The sequence below is a fragment of the Salmo trutta genome, chromosome 34 (assembly GCF_901001165.1).
Source record: "Salmo trutta chromosome 34, fSalTru1.1, whole genome shotgun sequence".
In the NCBI taxonomy this organism is placed as follows: domain Eukaryota; kingdom Metazoa; phylum Chordata; class Actinopteri; order Salmoniformes; family Salmonidae; genus Salmo; species Salmo trutta.
In genome coordinates, this window is record NC_042990.1 from 7,130,325 (window position 1) to 7,151,329 (window position 21,005).

The 21,005-nt window shown below is 44.7% G+C and overlaps 1 protein-coding gene across 1 annotated transcript in view; it reads right to left on the reverse strand.

Annotated features, from left to right (window-relative positions):
- Window positions 1–698: 698 nt before the first annotated feature.
- Window positions 699–21,005, reverse strand: part of LOC115173424 (syndecan-2-A) — a 36,385-nt gene continuing 16,078 nt past the window's right edge. The window contains exons 2-5 of the mRNA XM_029731476.1: window positions 6,709–6,823; window positions 6,038–6,207; window positions 4,984–5,104; window positions 699–3,020 (exon numbers count right to left, since the gene is read on the reverse strand). Of these exons, the coding sequence (XP_029587336.1) occupies window positions 2,857–3,020; window positions 4,984–5,104; window positions 6,038–6,207; window positions 6,709–6,823 (570 nt within the window). The 3' untranslated portion in view covers window positions 699–2,856. The remainder of the gene's footprint in view (window positions 3,021–4,983; window positions 5,105–6,037; window positions 6,208–6,708; window positions 6,824–21,005) is intronic.

Consider the following 21,005-nt stretch of genomic DNA (forward strand, 5'->3'; position numbering starts at 1 on the left):
ACACACAAACATGCCCACGCTACCCACTAATGCGCACACACATCCTCCCTTCCCCCCACTTCTTCCGAGAAAACACCAAAATATGGTGTCTTCCATTTCAACAATTTGAAGCGTCGAGGTCTTCACGACCACTGCTCAACAAAGGCCTTAATAACCCCATTCTGAATGAACTAACCTTGATCACACGCTACAGTAATTGCAGTGTGCTGGAGCTCTAGCCAAGATTTCACCTGCTCTTAATCTCACCATCTATAAGAGATCCGGACGCCTCGGGAACACTATGGCACTACCGTACATCTCTGTGACAGATATGGAAACCAGAGGCAGGATCAATTCCCAGTTAGCACTTTACATCCCCATTATACTCATCTCAATCCAGAACCCATCAGATTAGTTCAGTAAAATGATAATGCTTCATCCATCACTCATAAAGATTAGTCATCAACACTGATAATCCCAAATCAAAGCCCAAACCTTATTTAATGGTTATCGGGTGGTGATATACACCGTGTGCTAATAGATAAGTCATTGATGCTTTTATGGTATATAGTTCATGTTAATCATTACCGAGATATAAGCATCTGTACAATGGCGCCTTGGGAGACCAGTATACCTCAGTCATTGGTTGTGGCCCGAGGGAGAAGAAACAGTGAAGAGAAAAAGACACCGTGATCAATAAAGCCCACACGAGACCGATATTAGGCCACAATGTTTATTCAGTAGTGTTGTTTCAACGTATAGGTACAATACTGTCTGCTTTTGTAAGACTGAAAAAAAGTGACCATTACAGTCATCTGTGCTCACAGAATGCCAGTCATTATCATCATCCTCCTGGTGTAACGTAGGCACCTCCTTACGCTCTCCGAGAGAGCAAGTACATTTCCAAATGGTAGGCACTTTGAAGGTTTAAAACATTTGTGAATATGCATTTATATATATAATATATATCTTTTTGTATACTACTAAGCAATTGGACTCGATGGTCAAGTCTCTAATAAAACAAAAAGCTAAAAAAAACAAAAATGAAGGAAAAGAAAATGAGAGAGTAATGTGGCCATAATGGGAATAAGTTCAAGCAATGGTGAGAATACTGTGTCTTTGGGTTTTGCGTATGCAGTTTAGTACCTATCTTTTCGATGATGATAATATGAGAGAGAGATTGCAGGCAGAAGCTGGAGGGTATAGCAGAAAGGGAAGGGAGGAGGAGGGAATGAGGGAGAGGAGGGGATGCAGGGAGGAGGATGGCCTCATGTGGATGGTTGGGAGATCAGAGGATGTCTACTTCACATTTGTGTACAGCTCAAAAGGCAACTTCACAACCTGTTGTACCTTTCACGCAGAGGTGACCGTTTCAATGCGAGAGGATGGCAACAACAGGTCAATCCCATGGTGTATTTCTCTGTGTCTTGTTCCTGGTAACCAACCTCACGCTCTCTGAGAATCGCTCAAAGGAGAGCTCCTTGCCGCTAAACGGAGGAAGGTGTCATCTGGAAACTGAGGGACATCACTTACGTTTTCTATTAGACTTAGCTCAAGTCAAAATGCGGTGGCTGACCACAACACTTGAAACCTTAGAAAAAAGGATCCAAAGTTCCATTTCCCTCTAACGACTGGATCTGAATCACCGTGGTCCCGCACAGAGCAGACTCTTTCAATGGGCAGTTGGTGCGTATCCAGTAGCACAGAAAAGGCTGCCAGAGACCAGAGAGGATCTCCGGGCTAAACCATCGACACAGGGGAGACAAAAACACTGGAAACACAGTAGAGTGAGAAAAAGGGGAGAGGCCGACAGCTTACATGGAGGAGATGGAGAGAGTGCTGAGGATGAGAGGGAGGAGCAAGGGCAGATGGGACAGGCAGAGTAAACTAGGGGAAAACATTGGGCATGGCAGGGGGCCAATGCCCCAGAGCCAAATTTAACCCCAAACATAGTAAACACTCAGAGCTGAACGAGACCAGCAAAGAAACAATGAGGTGAATGTGCAATATGAGAAGTCGTATGCAATTAAATTACATTTAAAAAAAGCATCCACAAGACATACTGTAAAGTAAGTCTTGTGTTTTTCTTTAGCCCCTGACACATCTTAGCTTTTTAAGACCGATTACTGTGTTTTAACATGTATGCTGTATAAGAAATGGTTTTGACCAAAAGAAACATTGAAAGAAAACAAACAAGACGAACAAAAAATAAATGAAACGCTCAAGTTCAACTAGATTGATTGACATTGTAACCTGAAGGGAGAACATTTACATTGACAGTTATCAGCGTTAATATGAAGATGAAAAAGCTTCATGAAAACTACAAAAGGCTTATATATATATTTTTTTTTTACATCTGAGAAAAAAATATAAATGAATGAAATACACCTTTTAAAGATCAACGCCAGACATGCTAGGACAATATTTTTTTTTATAGGATTGATACAGAATAATTATATTCAATTATTTCCACTTTTAAAACATTTCTTTACAAATACATACTGCTACAGTTAAATAGTAGTCAGCGACTAAAAACAGCTCCTTTGACAGAAGACAGATGCAACAGCTTTTTCTCACCTTAACAGATTTTTTAAAATGTTTTTATATTTTTTTGCCTTTTCAAATAATACACAAAATATTTAAATACACTGAGATATGCCATAAAATAAGCAATGCTTGGCTTTTCATTAAAAAAAAAGAAGAAAATGTCTTAATTACAATACTCTATGCAAAAGCTTTCCTTTATGTAATTTTTCCTCAATTAACTTTTTTCTTTTTTTGTTGTTACAGTATATTTGAACAGGTTTTTTCTCGTTGTCATGGACTGCTATAAACTGTCACTCCGATTTGTCAATCTTCTCACGAGGGGGTGGGGCTTTATGCATAAAACTCCTTGGTTGGGGCCTTCTGATATGCTGCCCCAGAGGGTTTCCTCTCTCCCAGGTCGTAGCTGCCCTCGTCCTTCTTCCTCATGCGGTAAACCAAGAGGAGGATGAGGAAGATGGCGAAGAGGAAGCCAATAACTCCACCCGCAATGACAGCTGTGGACACAGAGAGGGTGAGGTCAGAGGTTAGAGGTCAAAGGCTATTCAGAGGACATTAAAGCTTATAGCATCTAGAGGGGGAACTTTGAATGCACTGAATGCACCTTTCTTACACAACCCCCCCTATCAAGCTACTCAACATTACTCCCAGGACATGCCCTTGTTTCCTGCATGCTAATTATTTACATAGGATTTCATCATTCTTCCAATTATACTTGTATAAAGTTTCTTTACAGCCGTAATCTGTTTTAGGGCTCTTGTGGCGAAACAACCTCCCCTCTGCTCCAGTTTTATTTCCACATGTTGAACTGGCGCCTCGGCCCCATGGGTAAAAAGATATCTGGCACGCTTACAGCCAGAAACCGTGCGGCTCCTCGGTGTGGAGCGGATAAATGTGAATTAGATTACAGACAATTTGAGTTTGTGGGAGCCATAGGGGACAGGATGAGGAAAGGTAGGAGGTAGAGAGGACAGGAGGAGGTTAGCTAGCCAGATCTGTTTCCACCCAGTGGGCCTGGGTCTCCTGAACTCAGAGTTTTACATTACTCTAATCCACAGTATATACAGCCCTGTCAAGGCCAGGGTTTTAGTGGATGTGGCCAACATGACTATAATTGAAAACAGAAAAAAGTAGTTTAGCTAGCAGACAGTTCGAAAAGTCAGGGCCTCACATGTCTACATGACAGGTAATTTGAGCAATTTTGAAATACAATAGTTAGACAAAGTTTTCTACGTTGCAAACTTTGGAATAAACAACAAAATCCAAATGAGCAAAGGCGGCTAACTGGATGGATGTTTGTGGGATATATTTTTAGCACGACTGTATTAACGTCCCCATTTGTCCTCATCCATGTCACTTTTTCACAGTAACTATCAGATGGACGTCAGAACAAAGGGGAACTGAAATGCCAATTCATTTGTAACCCTCGACATGTTTTTCGCCGACACTGAAAGGAAAACAGCATCAGAGAGTGCGATTGCCAGTCAGATCATTTTCCTAGTTTGGATTTCATTAGAAGTGAATTAACACTAATTTGGAGCAAAGTGCGCTATGAACTCTGGAAGGTCCCACTGAAGGGTAGAAATGTATTTTATACATTATTTTCAGAAGCTGTAGAGAACATGAGAGACATGGGCAGAACATCATGATTAAGGAATGACAAGTTGAAGAGACAAGTTGAAGAGACAAATGAGACATGGATTGTGTATGTGTGCCATTCAGAGGGTGAATGGACAAGACAAAAGTTTTAAGTGTATTTTGAACTAGGTATGGTAGTAGGTGCCAGGCGCACTGGTTTGTGTCAAGAACTGCAACGCTGCTGGGTTTTTAACGCTCACCAGTTTCCCATGTGTATCAAGAATGGTCCCACCATCCAAAGGACATCCAGCCAACTTGACACAACTGTGGGAAGCATTGGAGTCAACATTGGCCAGCATCCCTGTGGAACGCTTTCGGCACCTTGTAGAGTCGATGCACAACAAATTGAGGATGTTCTGAGGGCATAAGGTGGTGCAACTCAATATTAGGAAGGTGTTCCTAATGTTTTTTTACCCTCAGTGTATAATAGCAATGTTATAGCAATTATATTACAGATTATTAGGTGTTATATGGCAGAGGATATATGAAGTTGCTGCACAAGCTAAAGATGCAGCAAAGATCCAACCAACAAAACAAAGCCAGACATCCAAACACAGATTTTCATGTCATCAATCTCGGCAGCAGACACACTTTAGCGTCGCTCCAGACCCGGCACCTGACCTACTTCATAATCAACGTTGTAATCAAGAATTCAGGAATAACACGGCAGTGTAATTACCTGATGTGACAGAATTTCCCATTCGACAGCTCACGACCCATAATCAACATTTAGATGTGTAGACACAGGGGTAAAGACTGCACACCGTAGCCTGCGTCGAGTGTGAAAATGGTGAGCCCCTGTGCTGCTGTTGCCGTACATACCTGCCAGCACCTCCGTCCTCTGGAAGAGGTTTTCCGAGCGAACATCGATGGGCTCCAGGGGGGAGCTGAGGGTGCTGGTGATCTGGTTCTTGCGCACGTCCTCGGTGACGGGTACTGGGGGCTGGGAGGAGAGAATGGAAGAATACGATGATTGTATAACGTTTTTTATACAAACATAAAAGCCAGGAGAATGGAAGTTAGAGATGGAGGGATATCATTTATGTACTAACATAGATGCCTGGGTCCATATTTGGGTCTCTAGCCCCGAAACCAGGGCCAAGTAAAAAACACCTTCCGTGTTAACAGATCTGAAAAGACTGGATAGGTGAAAGCAACATGGCAGAAGCCACACTAACACTATTGGAGGGTTTGGTGAAGTCGCCACTGTATTGCTGTCACCTCCCTAGTGTCTTCATGTGTAAAATTGAATGGTAAGGGATTAGGGGAAGGAGAAAGGGACCACAATGGAACCAGGCCAGAAATAATCTAGGCCGACACCCAACACCAAGGGGGGGGGGGGGCAAGAGCTGATGCTGTAGTGTTCTAAAGCGGGAGATTATGACTGTTTGATTCAGTAATCCAGCATAATGTGCAACAAACCAGAGCAACATCAGGAGCCTAGATGGCAGCTTGATCCTTATCCCCAGAGGAACCTCTTGGAGGGTATTATCATCAATGCATTAGAGGGATTTGATGACATGCTATGTCAACGAGTTAAGACTTATGGCTGATTGTTTATACTCTTCATCTGTGGGGAGGTCAAAGAGCATAGATCACTGTGTAGCAAAATGCTCTAATATTAGTGCGTTATTAGGGCTCTATTACCAATGACTACTTTCATGTATAGCATTCCAGCATCAGGGTCAATGCATGTTCAACTGTTATTTTGGGAGGGGAAAGACTCCCACAGAATAGTAGACAATTTCCAATCTTTCAATATCTACCATACGGGGGGGAAAAAGGACTGGTCCTAGGGCAGTTCGGGCAAATGCCCAATGGGCCGGTCCATCTTTAGCTTAGTGGGCCGGTCTAAAAGGTCGTCATGTTCCCTCACCTCTGTTCTGACTGGCTTCCTGGGCTTTTCCCTAGGCAGGTCTTCTCTGGGCGTGTCTGTCTCCACTCTGGGAGTGAAGTCTTTGGTGGAGTCCTGGGTGGGTTCTGCTTTGGGCGCAATGTACAGCGTGCTCACGGTCACCGCCTCCTCGATCACCTCCTCAGCAATGCCTGCAGAGCAAGATGAGGAGATAGCACTGTTGTACTACTTCACCAGCACTCAATTAATTTCAGTTGGTTGTCAGTCTATGTTCGAGTCTGTATCTAAGTGAAATCAGGCTTTTCATAAGTACCTCACGTTCACATTCATAATTCAATCACAACAGACAAGGCCACCTCCGGATATTCTAGAATGGGATTAGGTGAAGGTAAAGTGAGTCTGGTTTCATTTTTTACTGGGAACAGTGTACGCTACAGTTATCAAAGCTCTTTCTTACAGCCTGCTTTGCTTTGGCCATCTGCATGTTGCTAAAAGTTTTGTAAAAAGGGGCTTCAATACCTAAGTAAGACGTCAGTTCTACAGACATGCCCACTCTGGGTGAAAAGCCAGTCTCAATAAATCCTTTGAAAAGACACAGTATACAGAAATTACTTTTTTGTGCGTGCGTGCGTGCCAGCCTGCCTGCCTGTACGTGTCGACCCAGTCAAAGGCTACGGTGACCAGACTCTTACCTGATCCTGACCCCGAGGTAAAGTCGTCGTCGTCCTCAGGGTAGTAGCCCCCGGACCCTGTGTCATCAATGTAAAGTTCATCCACTTCGGAGGACGACTTGGCCGCGTCCGCTATCTGAAAGGGAGAACAACAGAAATCTAGACAAAGTACTGGGCATTTAGTCTGTTCCGAGACCACTTTCCAACGCGCAAGTCCAACATAACTTTCTTATAGTCACCACTTTTGTCTTTGAAATACTTCTAGCAGTGAACACGTTTCTGGATACCACGGTCTGATTGTTTGGTAGAAAGCACTGCGTTTCAATGAAAAGTGAACACTAAAAAGGGCTTATCGCTTGACTCAAAGCCATAGTTGACCCAAAGATAGTTAGTCGTTTCAGCACTACAGTATGTTCTGCCAGGTAGACCTATCGTTATTTGCTTGAACATCGTAGTCCATGTACCACAGAGGGCACTTGTCTCGACAAACCACGCTGGACTATATCACTGTGTCAGAGTCAAACAACCACTCTCTAAACAGATTAGACGTCTAGCTCCGCCCACCATCGTTGCCGGGGTAAAAGTTCATAGAAGCGCGCGCGTGTGTGTGTGCGTTTGTCTTACAGTTTAACGGACTGGCAAATAGAAAAGCTGAAATTGAACAATGCTGTTCGTGTGACTTGCAAAGACATCAATCCCCTCAAGACTATAGAATGCTAGTTAATAAAATGTCATCTATCCTCAATTTCCTTTACAAACAACAACTTCATACAAACTCAGTGAAATTACTGCACAATGGGCAAAACAATGCCATCATTGTCGTGTGTGTGTGTGTGTGTGTGTGCGCACCTTCGTTCGTGTGTGCATTAATTGGAATAGCTAGGTAGGACCCATGGCAACCTCCATTCAACCTCAGTCTGAGTCCGAGTGTGATGTCCCCTCCATACTGATGCTGCTTTAGAAAAGGTGCCACAAAAGAGGGCCAACAATAAATCATCCCTGCTTTGCTAGTGCTTGTGTGGTGGTGGTGGTGCTCGTTGGTTTGGTGCACCAATGTTTTTGTCACGTTTCAATCCTGCTCTTGTGCTGTTCAGCTGATATACCTGGAAATAAATGACCTGGGATCAGTTTTACACTCGTTGCTTTTGCAGAAAAGCCCCGGGGAAGAAAGAGAGCGAGGACTTCCCATAGGAGATGACACATTTCTCAGAAGGAAGCTGTGATACGTAGGTTTGTGTTGTTGTTGTTGTTGTTGTTGTTGTTGTTGTTGTTGTTGTTGTTGTTGTTGTTGTTGTTGTTGTTGTTGTTGTTGTTGTTGTTGTTGTTGTTGGTGTGTGTGTGTGTGTGTGTGTGTGTGTGTGTGTGTGTGTGTGTGTGTGTGTGTGTGTGTTCTAACCATGTGGGGACCATTTCCCACATCCGCACGAGGACAAAGGCTATTTTAAGGTTAGGGTTAGAATTAAGGTTTTGAATGGAATTTTTGTTTCGGTCCTCACAAGTATAGAAGAACAAAACGTGTGTGTGTGTGTGTGTAGGTGCGTTTGCATATGTGTGTCTGTGTCTATGCATGGTTGCCTGTTTTACTTTGACTGCAATAGGTGTACAACTGAGTGTATAAAACTGCGAACTGAGCCTATGGGGATGAGTGTGAACATAGCCCCTAAATGCCTCGGGGTGTGGGGGTAAAGTGTGTGTTTGAAGGTCTGTCTGCCTCTCTTCAAAGAGCAGCCTGACACTCTCCTCAGTCACAAAGGGGCAGGTCTGCGGTGGTGAGCGTTGGTGAAAAGACAGGGGATGATAAAACAGAACAATATCAGCCTCCCCTCCAAAAAGGAGCAATGACTTTCCCAACAGAAAGGCATTCAGGCCAGGGCTGGCTGATCAAAGGATGAATTTGATCAAAGCAACTTTATTTTAACCTCGCTGCCTATTCTGTTTCACCAACCCCCCCCCCCCAGTTCAGTTCACTAGCTGGGTCCACACATCACTATGCATCAGTAATAATACAATTAACGAACCAAAGGATGGAGCCCACAAATCAAGCAACAAAAAAACAGAGCCTAATGAGATAGAGGCAATTGAGGCCACACACACACACTCACACCCAAACGCGCACACGCTCAAGCGCACACACACTCACGTGTGTACCCACATTATTCAACGCAGCACAAATCTAAAGAAAGTGAAACTAAACAACGCCATTGCTATCGCGTGCATGGCACAAAGAGCAAGAAAAGGAGTGCATCAAATCAGATGTTCATTCTGGAGCGGAAATGGTCCGTAAACTCCTGCCTCTTATCACTATTGACATGTTTAACCTTCCAGGAGGACTTGCCTTTGAAACCTTATCCCAAGCTGGGAGTTCAAGCCTGGAACTCCATAACAAAGGAGCACCCTCCTCATAGAAATAGGATTTCTAGAATTAGGCTACTAGTAATTCTATTTCTGTGGCCATTCTCTCACGTGTGAAAACCCTCTTCTCCTTCCAGTCCATTCTATGTTTACTTTCCTTCCGCAGAAAGTGAGAGGCCAGACAGAGCGTCGGGTTCTCTTTCAGCTCGTCAACTCCACTCGTGTAAATGGCAATTAGCCTATTAAAGCAACTGACGTTTAAGATGTGGTAATCGTGTAGTGGGACTCCATAGAAATCACCCTCTGGGTTCTCTTCACAAACAAAGCCTAATCTACACATGCTTTGACTACTACGCACTGGCATTACTTGAGCTCAAGAGATAAAAGGTTTCTTCCAAACAGGCTATTTAAATCGTTTTTCCTTTAGAAAGACTAGGGCTCTAGAGTGCGGACAGACATCTGTTAATGCTTCAAGCACACACACACGGACACACATGCACACATACACACACACAGACTGTGTGCTTGTAAATACACCCCCCCCACCCAAAGTGTTAATGACTAAGTCTGGGGGTCATTGTCCACATCCAGGTATGACCCTAACTAACACAGTGAGAGCTTGCAGATACAAAAAATACAATCCCTCTTCACTTGTATGAATGAATGGGAAAAAGCCCATGGAGAATCCATCCAGCCAGTCAGAGCCTTAGCCGCCTAATCCTTAGCCGAGACCCTAACAAGCAACAAGCAGCACCTAGTCTAGCGCCTGACTGACAGCGAGACTGCGATAACAAGCGGCACCGTGGCTTTTATTAGAACAGAACTACCGTTCCTACTGTCTGTCTGCACCTAATGAACAACTAGTGACCAGCAGGAGGCTTGCTGCTGGATGCAGTGGGTCTCTAGATTACTGATGCTTCTGAACTCCGAAATATAATACACAAGAGGAGGAAGAAGAGAGGAGAGGCAGAAACGAGCGAGAGTGACATAGAAAGAGGAGAGAGACTGGTATAGAAAGAGGAGAGAGAGGGAGATTACGTGCTGCAGTAGACAATCTGTGGCCTGCAGGTTGCTTTGCTAAAAGCTCGTGAAACCGCCAAGCCCATGGCTGGCGGTGTCTGAAAGTCAAAGAGGCTCTCTTTATGGCGTGTGCAGTTAGCTGTAAGCTAGCGCGAATGTGAGGGGAGGTAGTTAGAGTTGGGTGAGCGGCTATGGGTCATGGGGGTAGTGTAGGGTAACTTGGGTGAGCCCTCTTGCCCCGTCTCTAATCCGTGTAGACACATTGCATTCACTTCTTACACGGTCAATGTTATCCCACCCCAATACAGGGGAGACAGGGGACGAAGAAAAAAAAGTGGTCCTCAAAGGTATGCAGTCACACACGAAAACACTCACACACGCATGGGCTCGCACACACAGTAAGGCTTACATCATTGACAGGAGTGGAAAGCAAGAGACAGAGGGCAGACAGTGCCTCAGACATTCGGTTGCTCTGCTCCCGCTCAAAAATATTTCCTTAAGAGAACCACAAGTTAACTACGAGGGCGAGCGAGGACCATTGCAACATAAAGCACTTGACTTGCAATGCTGTCATTTTTCTTAAGGATATTCACTGATGTCAGTCATTGTACCTCACAGTAAGTACAGTGTCCACGCTATATTAAGCCTTCAATGGTCATTTTTCCGTATTGTCCGCTTCTGTAAGATCATTGGGTACCACTGTGTTATCAAAAGAAATCGGTCTCCTCTCCCCAGGATTGGGGAAAACAAAAGTGAACCCTGAAAGTCAATGATTTTCTGAAGGAAAAAAGCCTGAGTGTCTCTTGTGTTAAACAACAAAGTAGTGCAGGTAGATTATCTTCATCTGTAAACTCGGCGAGCCACGGATCCATACGGTGATCAATACTGCCACCACTCTGGCCTGGCCTCCTTCCCATCTCTCTCCCACATGCACGTTTACAAGGTGGCTTTTTTATCGGCCCTGAACGGATGGATGGCTACGGCTTTTCCCGGTGTCGGACCTGGCTGGGAGGAAAGGATTAGAGGTGACTGGCTGAGAGCAATTGGCTTGAGTGGGCTAGAATGGCTGGATTCGAGATGCAGTGTTTCAATAGTGAAGATTTTACGCTTGTTATCGGTTCTGTGGTGTTTAGTGTGTCACTTTTTGTCTTAAGAGATAATGACAACAGCAATGGACTGCTAGGTTAGCACCTGTTGGTGGCCATTTTGTAGGCTAACGCTAGCACATACTAATGCTAAACAAACAACCGGCACGAGCAAGCTGGCTTCGTAATTGATGTTTGTTGGTGAGGATTTGTTTGTCAAATGTAATTGGGGTTGAGAAATTAGTTCATAAAGGCTACAAGTCTACAGCAATGAAGTGGGAGTTCAAACACTGACCCACAAGCTAAGCAAATGGTTGTGGTGGTGGAGGAAAGGAGGGGGAGTAGGGTGGACGGATGTCTCTCCGCGCTCTTCAGAACCTTCGACTTTTATTTCCCTCCTGGGATCATAATAAGAAACAAATTGATGGTCTTTGAGACACTGGAGGGGAGGGGCTGTTACTGCAGGAAGTTGACACAAATCAAACTCTCCCTAAAACCAGACTGTGTGCCCTGGAGCTATTCCCGGAGTGCGGGGGACAGCTTTGTAGCTTGGTGTGTGTGTGTGTGTGTGTGTGTGTGTGTTGACATTTACCACAAAATCCAGGAAACAGAATCTGTTCATCTGGCTCTGTTGCTAGTAGCTCACTTTGCCACATGTTCTTTTTCATCACGCATAACAGCATAAATAATGCATCCACAATAGGGCTTTCTGGTTAATGATTGATTTTTAAAAAAAGTATATAAAGCCTTTATAATCCTAATTGGAATACAAAGACACAGTTAAGAAGAGCTACAAAGACGAGTGTTGACAGTATATCTATGACTAGCTTTTGAACAATTGATCGGCGGTTGATCTGCGATTCCAAAACTGTCACCACTCGTAATGAACTGAATGATGAACACTGAAATGAACCCAGCTGAAGTGCTCCTTTGGAAAGTTCAGGAAGTAATCTAGATGCAATGGCTCCTTCCTGTTTCAAAGCAGTGCCACACTTGGGTTGACGTGGAGAGTTTATAGGTGGATTTGTTACCTTTTCATTTCGCGGTAGCAGTTGGGACTCCATCATCAAATGAATGGCGGGTGCATTAGCTGATCTTTATGTCCTCATAAAGATTGAGTAAACTGTCTGGGACTGTGCTCGAATTAAAACCAGCAGATCTTGCTGCTCTATGGAACTGGATCAGCTCACCACTTACTGCTGGGTAAATATGCTCAGTACTTTGAGAACCGTTTGACAGATCAGTTTCTTTAGTTCTCCACAATGCAAGGACATTCTATACCCCCCAAAAGGCCGTCAAGTTCTGACATGGGGGGGGGCATAAAAAAAATATTCAGCATAAGCTTTGCTTTAGTTCTCCAAACAAACAACGTGTCAAAGTCCAGTCAAGCAGCTCAAACTACCTTAAACTACATCCATATGTGAACAAACACAAGCTGCATAAGCTGGCTGGGGAACCTTTGTTACAGTTTGACCAAAATAAGACCAGGCACAGGAGTTTTCGCAATAATGTCTCACAAAAGAGAACAGAGAGCTTGACTAACTCCGTCCTCACATACACTGACGATTAATCTACCTCAGACTGCATAAATATAACACGAGGCAAGAATCAAAAAGAACCTGATAGTACAGACTGTGCAAAAGAAAAGTATTTTGTCAAAATACTTTTCTTTTGCGCCTGTGCCAAAAAATCCAATGTTTTTCCTACAGATGCCCAATAAGAGACAACATCCTGAGAGGAAGAAAGTCAATTTCAAGGTTTCCAACGAAAACACACGCTACTGATAGCCTGGCCGTGGGACAACAGAGTAAACCTACCTGCCTGCACAATCCTATTTACGCAGTCCAGCAAGATAAAATAATAAGAAATGTGTATTCCATAAATCATAACAAGCCATAACACGATTCACGAGACACAATCATTTTGCAATGTTGCAATATAACATAACGTGCGACATACGTGCCAATTTCGCTGTGGTATCGGTGTGTCAATGTGTGTGAACGCTCACACGCGCTGCGACACATTATGGCTAATTAACTTCATCTCAGAAAAACTCAATATTTTACTCGCATACCAATTAAAGCCTGTCTGCTTGACTCATTCGCTGAGGCACCTGATGAGCCTAATGTAAAGTTAATGTAAACCTTGAGTGAAACAATAAGAAGCAAATGCGGCTCACGTGGTTTCAACATGTAACGTTTTTAGTGAATACCTCAGCTCTATTGCATCTAAGCCGGGAGAAAGTGACAGAGTTCTTTCTGCACACAGCCCTCTCTGGAATCCCAAGTCTACCATTTGGAATACTGCCTGCCCCCGGGTTGGGAATTGGGAAATTCCTCAGCCCCGTTAAACATCTTTTGATACGCACAGGAAACCCTAGATTCTTTGTCAGCTCGGAAACCCAATATGCTGGGAAATGGGCTTCACCTGCGAGTCATTTTTGTGAGGAGGGAAACTGAAAGATTTGCCGCAGCACGGCAGGTTTCTTCCCTCAAGTCACAGTGGAAATAGGAAGCTGTAACAGAGGCAAGGCTGAACAGAAACAAGCACAGGGTGGTTTTAAGTGCTTAGGCCTGTATAAAAACAGGTCTAATGTTCTATAACCCTAAAACCTCTAGCTATAACAAAAAAACAATTGTGTTCAGAAGCATCAGTAATCTAGAATTCCCACATCCAGGAGCAACGTTCTTACTTGACTACCATATGTCAAGTCCACTATCCACACAAATAACACTGGGCCAGTCAAAATGGTGCCCGTGTAAACATGAACGGTAGGTCTCTTCAGAGGGCAGATCTGTGAGAGGAGGATGTTGCTTGTTTAACACGAGTGGGGAGAGGGGAAGGGGCTTAGAAAAGTTTCGACCCTCAGTAAACCACTGACCCCCTAATTGATATCGTCTGAAGTGGAAAAGTACCACGCCGTGTTCGCAAATTCACCATTTTGACCGGTTCTGACTTGTCTGAATGTCGTTGGAGACGCTGTTCTTTCGCCCTGCCTTTGTACCCGCTTAGCGTTCATTTCACACATCCCTGACTAACTCGGCAACACGCACTTCATCACAAAGAAACTTTTTACGAAAGGTTTGAAACAGACCTTCCTTTCGCATTCCAGTTCACCGGAAAATAACACATTTTCAGCAACATCCTTTCCAAGGTCACATATTCATGCAAAGCCCTTTGAGAAAATTAAGGCAATGACTGTTGGTCCTCAAACGTCTCCAGCGAAATTACTATGAGGATGATAGTGGAAGAGCGGTTAACAAAATGTCATCTATTCAGGTTATAGGCACTGAATTACTCCTCCAGCCTTATTCATCATGGCTCATATCACCTAAAGAGAGGTTGATGAGGGGAGGGGGAAAGTGAGAGAGCGTTAAAAAAGGAGAGAGCACAAAAGAGAAAGCAGACGAGGGGGCATTATTTGAAAGCCTCAGGTAAGAGCAATTACTGCAGCCAACACACACACACAGACACGCACACACGCACGCACGCACGCACACACACACAATTCCAACGCCGTCATCAGTTTCACCTTTAATTAATAGCCGGACCAAAACTGTCTCACACGGTAACCTCTACTGAAGCACTTCTGGCTAGAGGCACACTAAAGCAAGATGAGGCCATTTCAGTCACGGGGAAAATGAGCAGGCCTGCCCCGCGGTCGGCTCCATACAATCACGCTGAAGAAAATTAACACTTTCCCAAGAGCTTATTCTCCAAGTCCGAGTAACTCTACCGTGACTCATTGATCTTAATATAACACAGAGCGGATTTCCATTCCTGTAGTGAAATCCCTGGTGGCCGTGTGGGGGGAAATGTTGAAATGTCCTTATGGTCTCAGAGGTAGATTCCACCTTTCTGACTTCACCTGCAGCACATTAATAATCTCTTACTAAGATTTTTAGCCTACAGGTGGAAGAGAGGCCTGCTTTTTAAAGAAAAAGAAAATGAATACTTTTTCTCCCAGGTTGGCAGGTATGCTTGACTATTCTCGATGGGGCCTGCGCACATTAGGGAGAGTATGCAGGATGGATATAGCAGGAAACAGGCCTTGGGTTCTGTTCAAATCGCTCATCTCTTTGGTTTGATATGTAACACTTGGGTACGATTGGGTTCTTCCTGAACACAGGGCTTGCTTACAGCGTGTGCTCCAGATTCGTACCGTTCCGCCCGGGAGCTGTCAGTGACTGAAAGGCATTCCTGCCTGATGAAAAGCTATCGGAGGAGGAGGAATGCTGAGAGGATCTGCCAAGTCCTCGTCTTGGAGAGATAAAACAGGCCTTGGCTTTTTCCTTATATCTTAATACGAGCCAGAGGGAGGGAATGAAGGAGGATGGATACTTTTCACCAAAGATGCATTCCCGATTATTCAAACAATGCAGTAAGTAGAGCAATGTATAATTTGACTTTGACATCGACAATGACTGAACCAAATCCTCCTAACAGTATTCAGTTTCATATTCCAAGGAGTCGATTCAAGGTTTTCGCAATGAAACCAAGTTACGTAAAACAGCAACAAACACCTGGGTCACGGGGGAAGCTGCCCGGCAGACCTTTACAGTACACTGCCTTGGCACACACAAACCTCCAAGCATGCAGAGAGGCACAAACAACTGAAGCGGCATGTGTTCTCACATGTACACAGACACAGGGAAACATGCTCCCCCCCCCGACCCCCCTCTGACCCCTCTATTTGTCAGGGTGTTGGTGCTCTGCAGGGCTCAACAGCAGGAGATGAATGCACCCTTTCAGGTCACAGCCTGTCTGCCATATCCACCATTCCTCTACAAACACAGGTGCTGCTAGCTAGCTACCCCTGGATGAGTAAATTGGGAAGGGGGGGGGTAATCTCTCTGCTACAGCATATATAAGCACTCAAGAGGACCATATGGTATCACCCGGACCCATGTTCTGCACTGCTGACTGCACTTTGTGAACAAAGCATGGGCATGTGCGTGAGAAATTAATTGTACAATATGTATTTTCATGTTTTTTTCCCCCCCATACTGCCCACACAGTAGCATTATACAGATTTTTACATTTACTTTCATTGCCTCTCCCACTCCAAAAGGTATACAAAACATTTAAAACTGTAGATTAATCTAATACCTTCTCAAGGCTGACCTATTTGTATTGCGGGGCTGTATCCCCGTTCTGAGCTTTTCAACAATGGCATGCTTGGAAAGAATTTCAGGCAAAAAAGCAACCAAAGAAGTCACCAGTCACCTCGACCCATGTGCTTCTGCCTAAGCCAGCTATACTAAACCACTATGCTAACTAGCAATACCTCTGATCCATGCCACTGTTGCCATTGTGTCACAAGGCACTTCTCATTCACACTTCAAACAGTCTGCTATCCCCTTCAGTGTGTCAGGATAAAGGCATGGCTTCAATCAGCATCGCTCAAAGCCTTTGTGTTTGGTTCCCCGGGCCCCTAAAAGAGCTATGGCATCCAGGGAGGGGGGCGTGATGGATAAATTAGCTGCTGGTTCAAAGTTTAATTTAATCCAGATTCTAAGCCTCGGCCAGAGTGGTCAAAAAAGTTGCTGTGTGTGCCTTTGTCCGGCTTCCGTCCAGGCTTTTAACCCTTTTCTTAACAGGAAACGCATGAGTTTTTCAGAGCCAGCTCATTAACCCCATGCAGCCAGGAAGGGCTGTGACATGAAAGAGCTCCTAGGAGTGGGGGGGTCAAAGGTGACCTGACCACAATGTCATGTTGTCTTTCTCACAACATAGAGCAGAAAAGTGGCTCGTTGGGGGGGAGCTTTCGTTGTCTCTTCGTAGCCAAGGCGCAATGTGACTTTTGAGGATTTGTTGTCTTTTTATTTGATAACTTATCCAATTTTACAGGCATGGACAGGCAAGTTGAGTTGTCGTAACAAGATTATTTTCCAAATGTGTTAGGTCATAGTATTTAGAGTTTGCTGTCACTTCCAATCTTATTCCTTTCATTTACAGCAAGAAAACTTAAGAACGGACCGGTGGGATGCGAAAAAGTTCATGCTCTTTCACCCACACTCAAGCTCATTTATACATATGGCCTTTTCCCCACCCACTTATCTATTTGTGCAGAAGAAATTATGACCTGCCAAATTCCTCCAAAGCTCAGTCCATCTCTCACTGCCCCACTGCTGCAAATGGGCCCTTATCTGGATAGATATGGGCCATGTGTATGGGGGGTGATTTCACCGCTTCAGTGGCTGATCTGCTTCAATCTTCACAGTGCAGCAATTGAATTCCCATCCAACCCTTCCCTTAAGAGGATTTGTGTTCACGGGAGTCAGGAGGGCACTACACTCTGGGGGGGACGACAGTAGGAAGAGGGTGGGCCGTGAGAGATAGGGAGGGGGAAAAAGAGAGAGATTGGCCAAGATGAAAGATAGAACGACGAGGGAGAGAGGTAGTGGAGATAGAGTTGCCATAGCAGTGATGACTAGTTCCTCTGAGAGCAGTGTGGACCTGTTTATCTGTTAGTGTACCTGAGGGCATGACGATGCTGACTATGATGCTGACTATGAAGAGGAAAATGAATGTTGAGAGGTTGATGAAGGGAGCGGCACAGTCAGTACCGGCAGGGGGAGGAAGAGAGAAGCAGGTGGTGATCCCTGATCCCATTATCCAGGGCTAATCCAGCAGAGCACAAAACCAACGCTAGCACAAAATGTAAAAAAATGACTGGAGCACCAACCCGGGTCTCAGCACAACCTGCAGGGACTGTGATCCAGGACCAGGGGGGTTAGCTGTTTTTTGGGGGTCGGGGTAGCCATGCCCCATCGCTACATTCAAACACTGATTCAGAGACAGATCTAAAGTTTCACACTGAGGCACTTAGCCCTCACCGCAAGCTACGTACACTGACCGCACTACGGAGGTAAGATGGAAACAACAACAGCCCTAAAGGCATGCTCAAGTCAAGTGGCAACATATGAAGAGTGGGAAGGCAAGAGTCATCTAATAGCCAATTAATGAGACAAGGCCCTGGGAGCTGGGCTAGTTACCTTATAGGTTTGCACAGTCACAGACTATTCAACAGTGCATCATGAAGACATATTGAAACATTGACCTTAACCTCAGATTCTCATAGAACAAAGCTGCTCTGAATGATGCCACAGCTTTAAATATGTAGCCTCTTCCTGTTTTGGTAACAAGAAGGTGCAGGGGGACACACTTACAGTACATACTAACCTTTCACACAGTCACACAATTACTGGGTGGATTATCAGTTTAGGAAGTGGCATATGCTGAAGATTAGCTGTTGTAGCCGGGCGTTCGGGGAGCGATTCAGGCCTCGTACACAGGAAGAGATCAAACACTACTCTACAGAGAGGAAGCCATTTGAGTGTGTGTGTGTGTGTGTGTGTGTGTGTGTGTGTGTGTGTGTGTGTGACGCTTGACAGAATACCACCGCTCCGTCCGATTTGGTTTCCATGTTTGTTGAAACAAACCTCTCCACAACAAAAAGGGAGAAAAAAAATCCCCCTCCATGTTTTATGCATGCCAGCTGCTGGGATTGCATTCCTAGCTAATTAACAGAAAAACAATGTAGCCACAATTAGCTCACAAAGCAAGGGTAAACAACTCACACGGTTCTGGACAATATCATCTCCAGCACATTATGTAGACAACTTTTTGTAAAACAGCTGTAACAGAACAGGATTTTCCGGTCTCTGTTTTTTGTATTCCACGCAATAAAGTTATGAAGTCACAAAACCCATAGGCATATAAGCTACCCTCCTGAATATAAATATCAGGGCTTTTACAAAAAGCGGGTTTGCTTGGTTTCTATGGAGCTTTTGTCTGACTGTTCAAAGCAGCGCTCTAGCCCTGAGCTCATATTTGAGAAAGAGGAGGCAATTCATATTCCATTCTGTGGAAACAGAAATAGGTCCTTTACCAGTACCACGTCTTGGCTGCTTTCTCCATCATTAAAGATTGTGTGGCAGAAGGAGCATCTTCACCCCTCTGGACCCTTGGAGAAGCCAACTTTATCAACACAGAAGACACACTTTCGGCCGAGAGGCGCGAACACACATGCACGTGCACACACACGGCCAGAACCTCCTAAATGTACCGTTTTGTTCTCCGTCAGGGACCAGCGATTGTGATCGCTGACAAAACTGTGCAGCTAAAAACAGCTTTAACGTATCTGCCAAATCTTACACTCGCTACGCAGCCCAATTCTATCCCTATGCTGTAGTTCCTGAAGAATGTGCAGTTATGAAATCTGCCGTCTAGCTTTCCCTGAGTTCCTGAAACAACACAAGGCCATCCTGTGCTCCACCATCTGTCTTACTGTCTCCATATGGATGGGTAGAAGATGCTTAGGATCAAGTAGAAGAAGCATTCTGATTGGTCCCATAGACACACCGAGCACCTAGCCAGTGTTTTCATTGGTTACCGGAAACTTCAAGACACAACTTTAGAGCCTTTGAATAGGTCTCAGTAGCTGGTACCCGGGAACACTTTGAAGGCCGGACCTCTAAGCAGGAACAGAAGAGACGTATAGCGCCTTAAAGCTGGAGAGCAGCTAAAAGGGGAGATGCTACTATACCCCACACAAGTACAGATGTCTAGCCTAGACCCCAACAAAACCTGTCAAGATGCCTTATGTGGTCAATAAGTCAAACATAGTGATGTGAAGCCACACAAAAAGGGGAACACAACGCTTCAGAAGATGCCACGAACCCGTGGAACATTTTGAAGAGGTTCTGAAAACTTTGTACCTAATATCAAAGTCCAGGCACTGGTTGGTATGGTAGGTCAGGTCTGGTATTTTACCAAGCCTTGGCACTGAGGAGGAATTATTGGAGACAGCCATGAGGCTTCACTGTCTCTACAGGACATCCTGGGTCTGGAGTCAGGGCAGTCGGCCCTCATTCCAGCCAGCCACTGAATCACATGATTAAACAAATGATCATCATCAAAGTCATCAAGCCTCCCTCCTCCGTTACGCCAGGCTAACAAATGTAAGCATAGCATGAAAATGCCCCGATTCAAATAGCAATGACCTTGGCCCAGTCTCTCCGAAATCAGGGATGGGGGGAAAAAAAACAGGGAGCCGATAATATCAGAGATATGATATACACACACTATCAAAAGGTGACAGATTTGGAAATGCACTTTCCCATGACGTCACGGGGGGCCAAAATTCACCTGACTGTGGAACGCCACCCGTTAGACTCTTGTTTGTTTGGAGGCTTTCCTTGAAATGTTCCTCCCATTAGGACCGTGCAGTCGCCCTCAAAAGGACAGCGAGAAATGGGCGTGTCAGTGGCATTTGCATTTCAAATCAAAATGGATTCCATCTGACACGGTTCCCTAAAGCCTCCTCCCCTGTTGAATGAGAGTGCCCTTGTTCTTTCTCTCTGTTATGGGAGCGCTACGGGACACTGGGCATGGCTATCTGGCTGCGCCAGGTTTACAGTTAGTGTTTAGCACATAGATGGGTGTTAACAGAATGCATTAGTAAAGATTAACGGGCTCGCAGGACCGGTGCATTAATGCGTCTGAGCACGTCAAAGACTTGGTTGAGGTCCATTTTGACCTGCGGTAATTAAAGATCCACCGAATCTCTTTCTGTCTCATCTAGCCGGGCTTTACATTTGACCTGTACTATGTTTGTCCCATTCCATTGATTACTGTTGTTTTGCCCTTTGCTGGATGACGCATTGTCTGTCTTTGTTTGATGATGTAGCCAGGGTTTAGGGCTTTGGACAGTGTGCCTGCCACCGCTGCCCTGGAGAACCAAACTACAGAATATTTTGAAAGAGTCTTTCAATCATGACATCATGGTTGTCTTCTGGATCCAAATTAGAAGACGCAGGAAGCTGTATTCTAAAAACGTCTAGGATTAAGGATGTA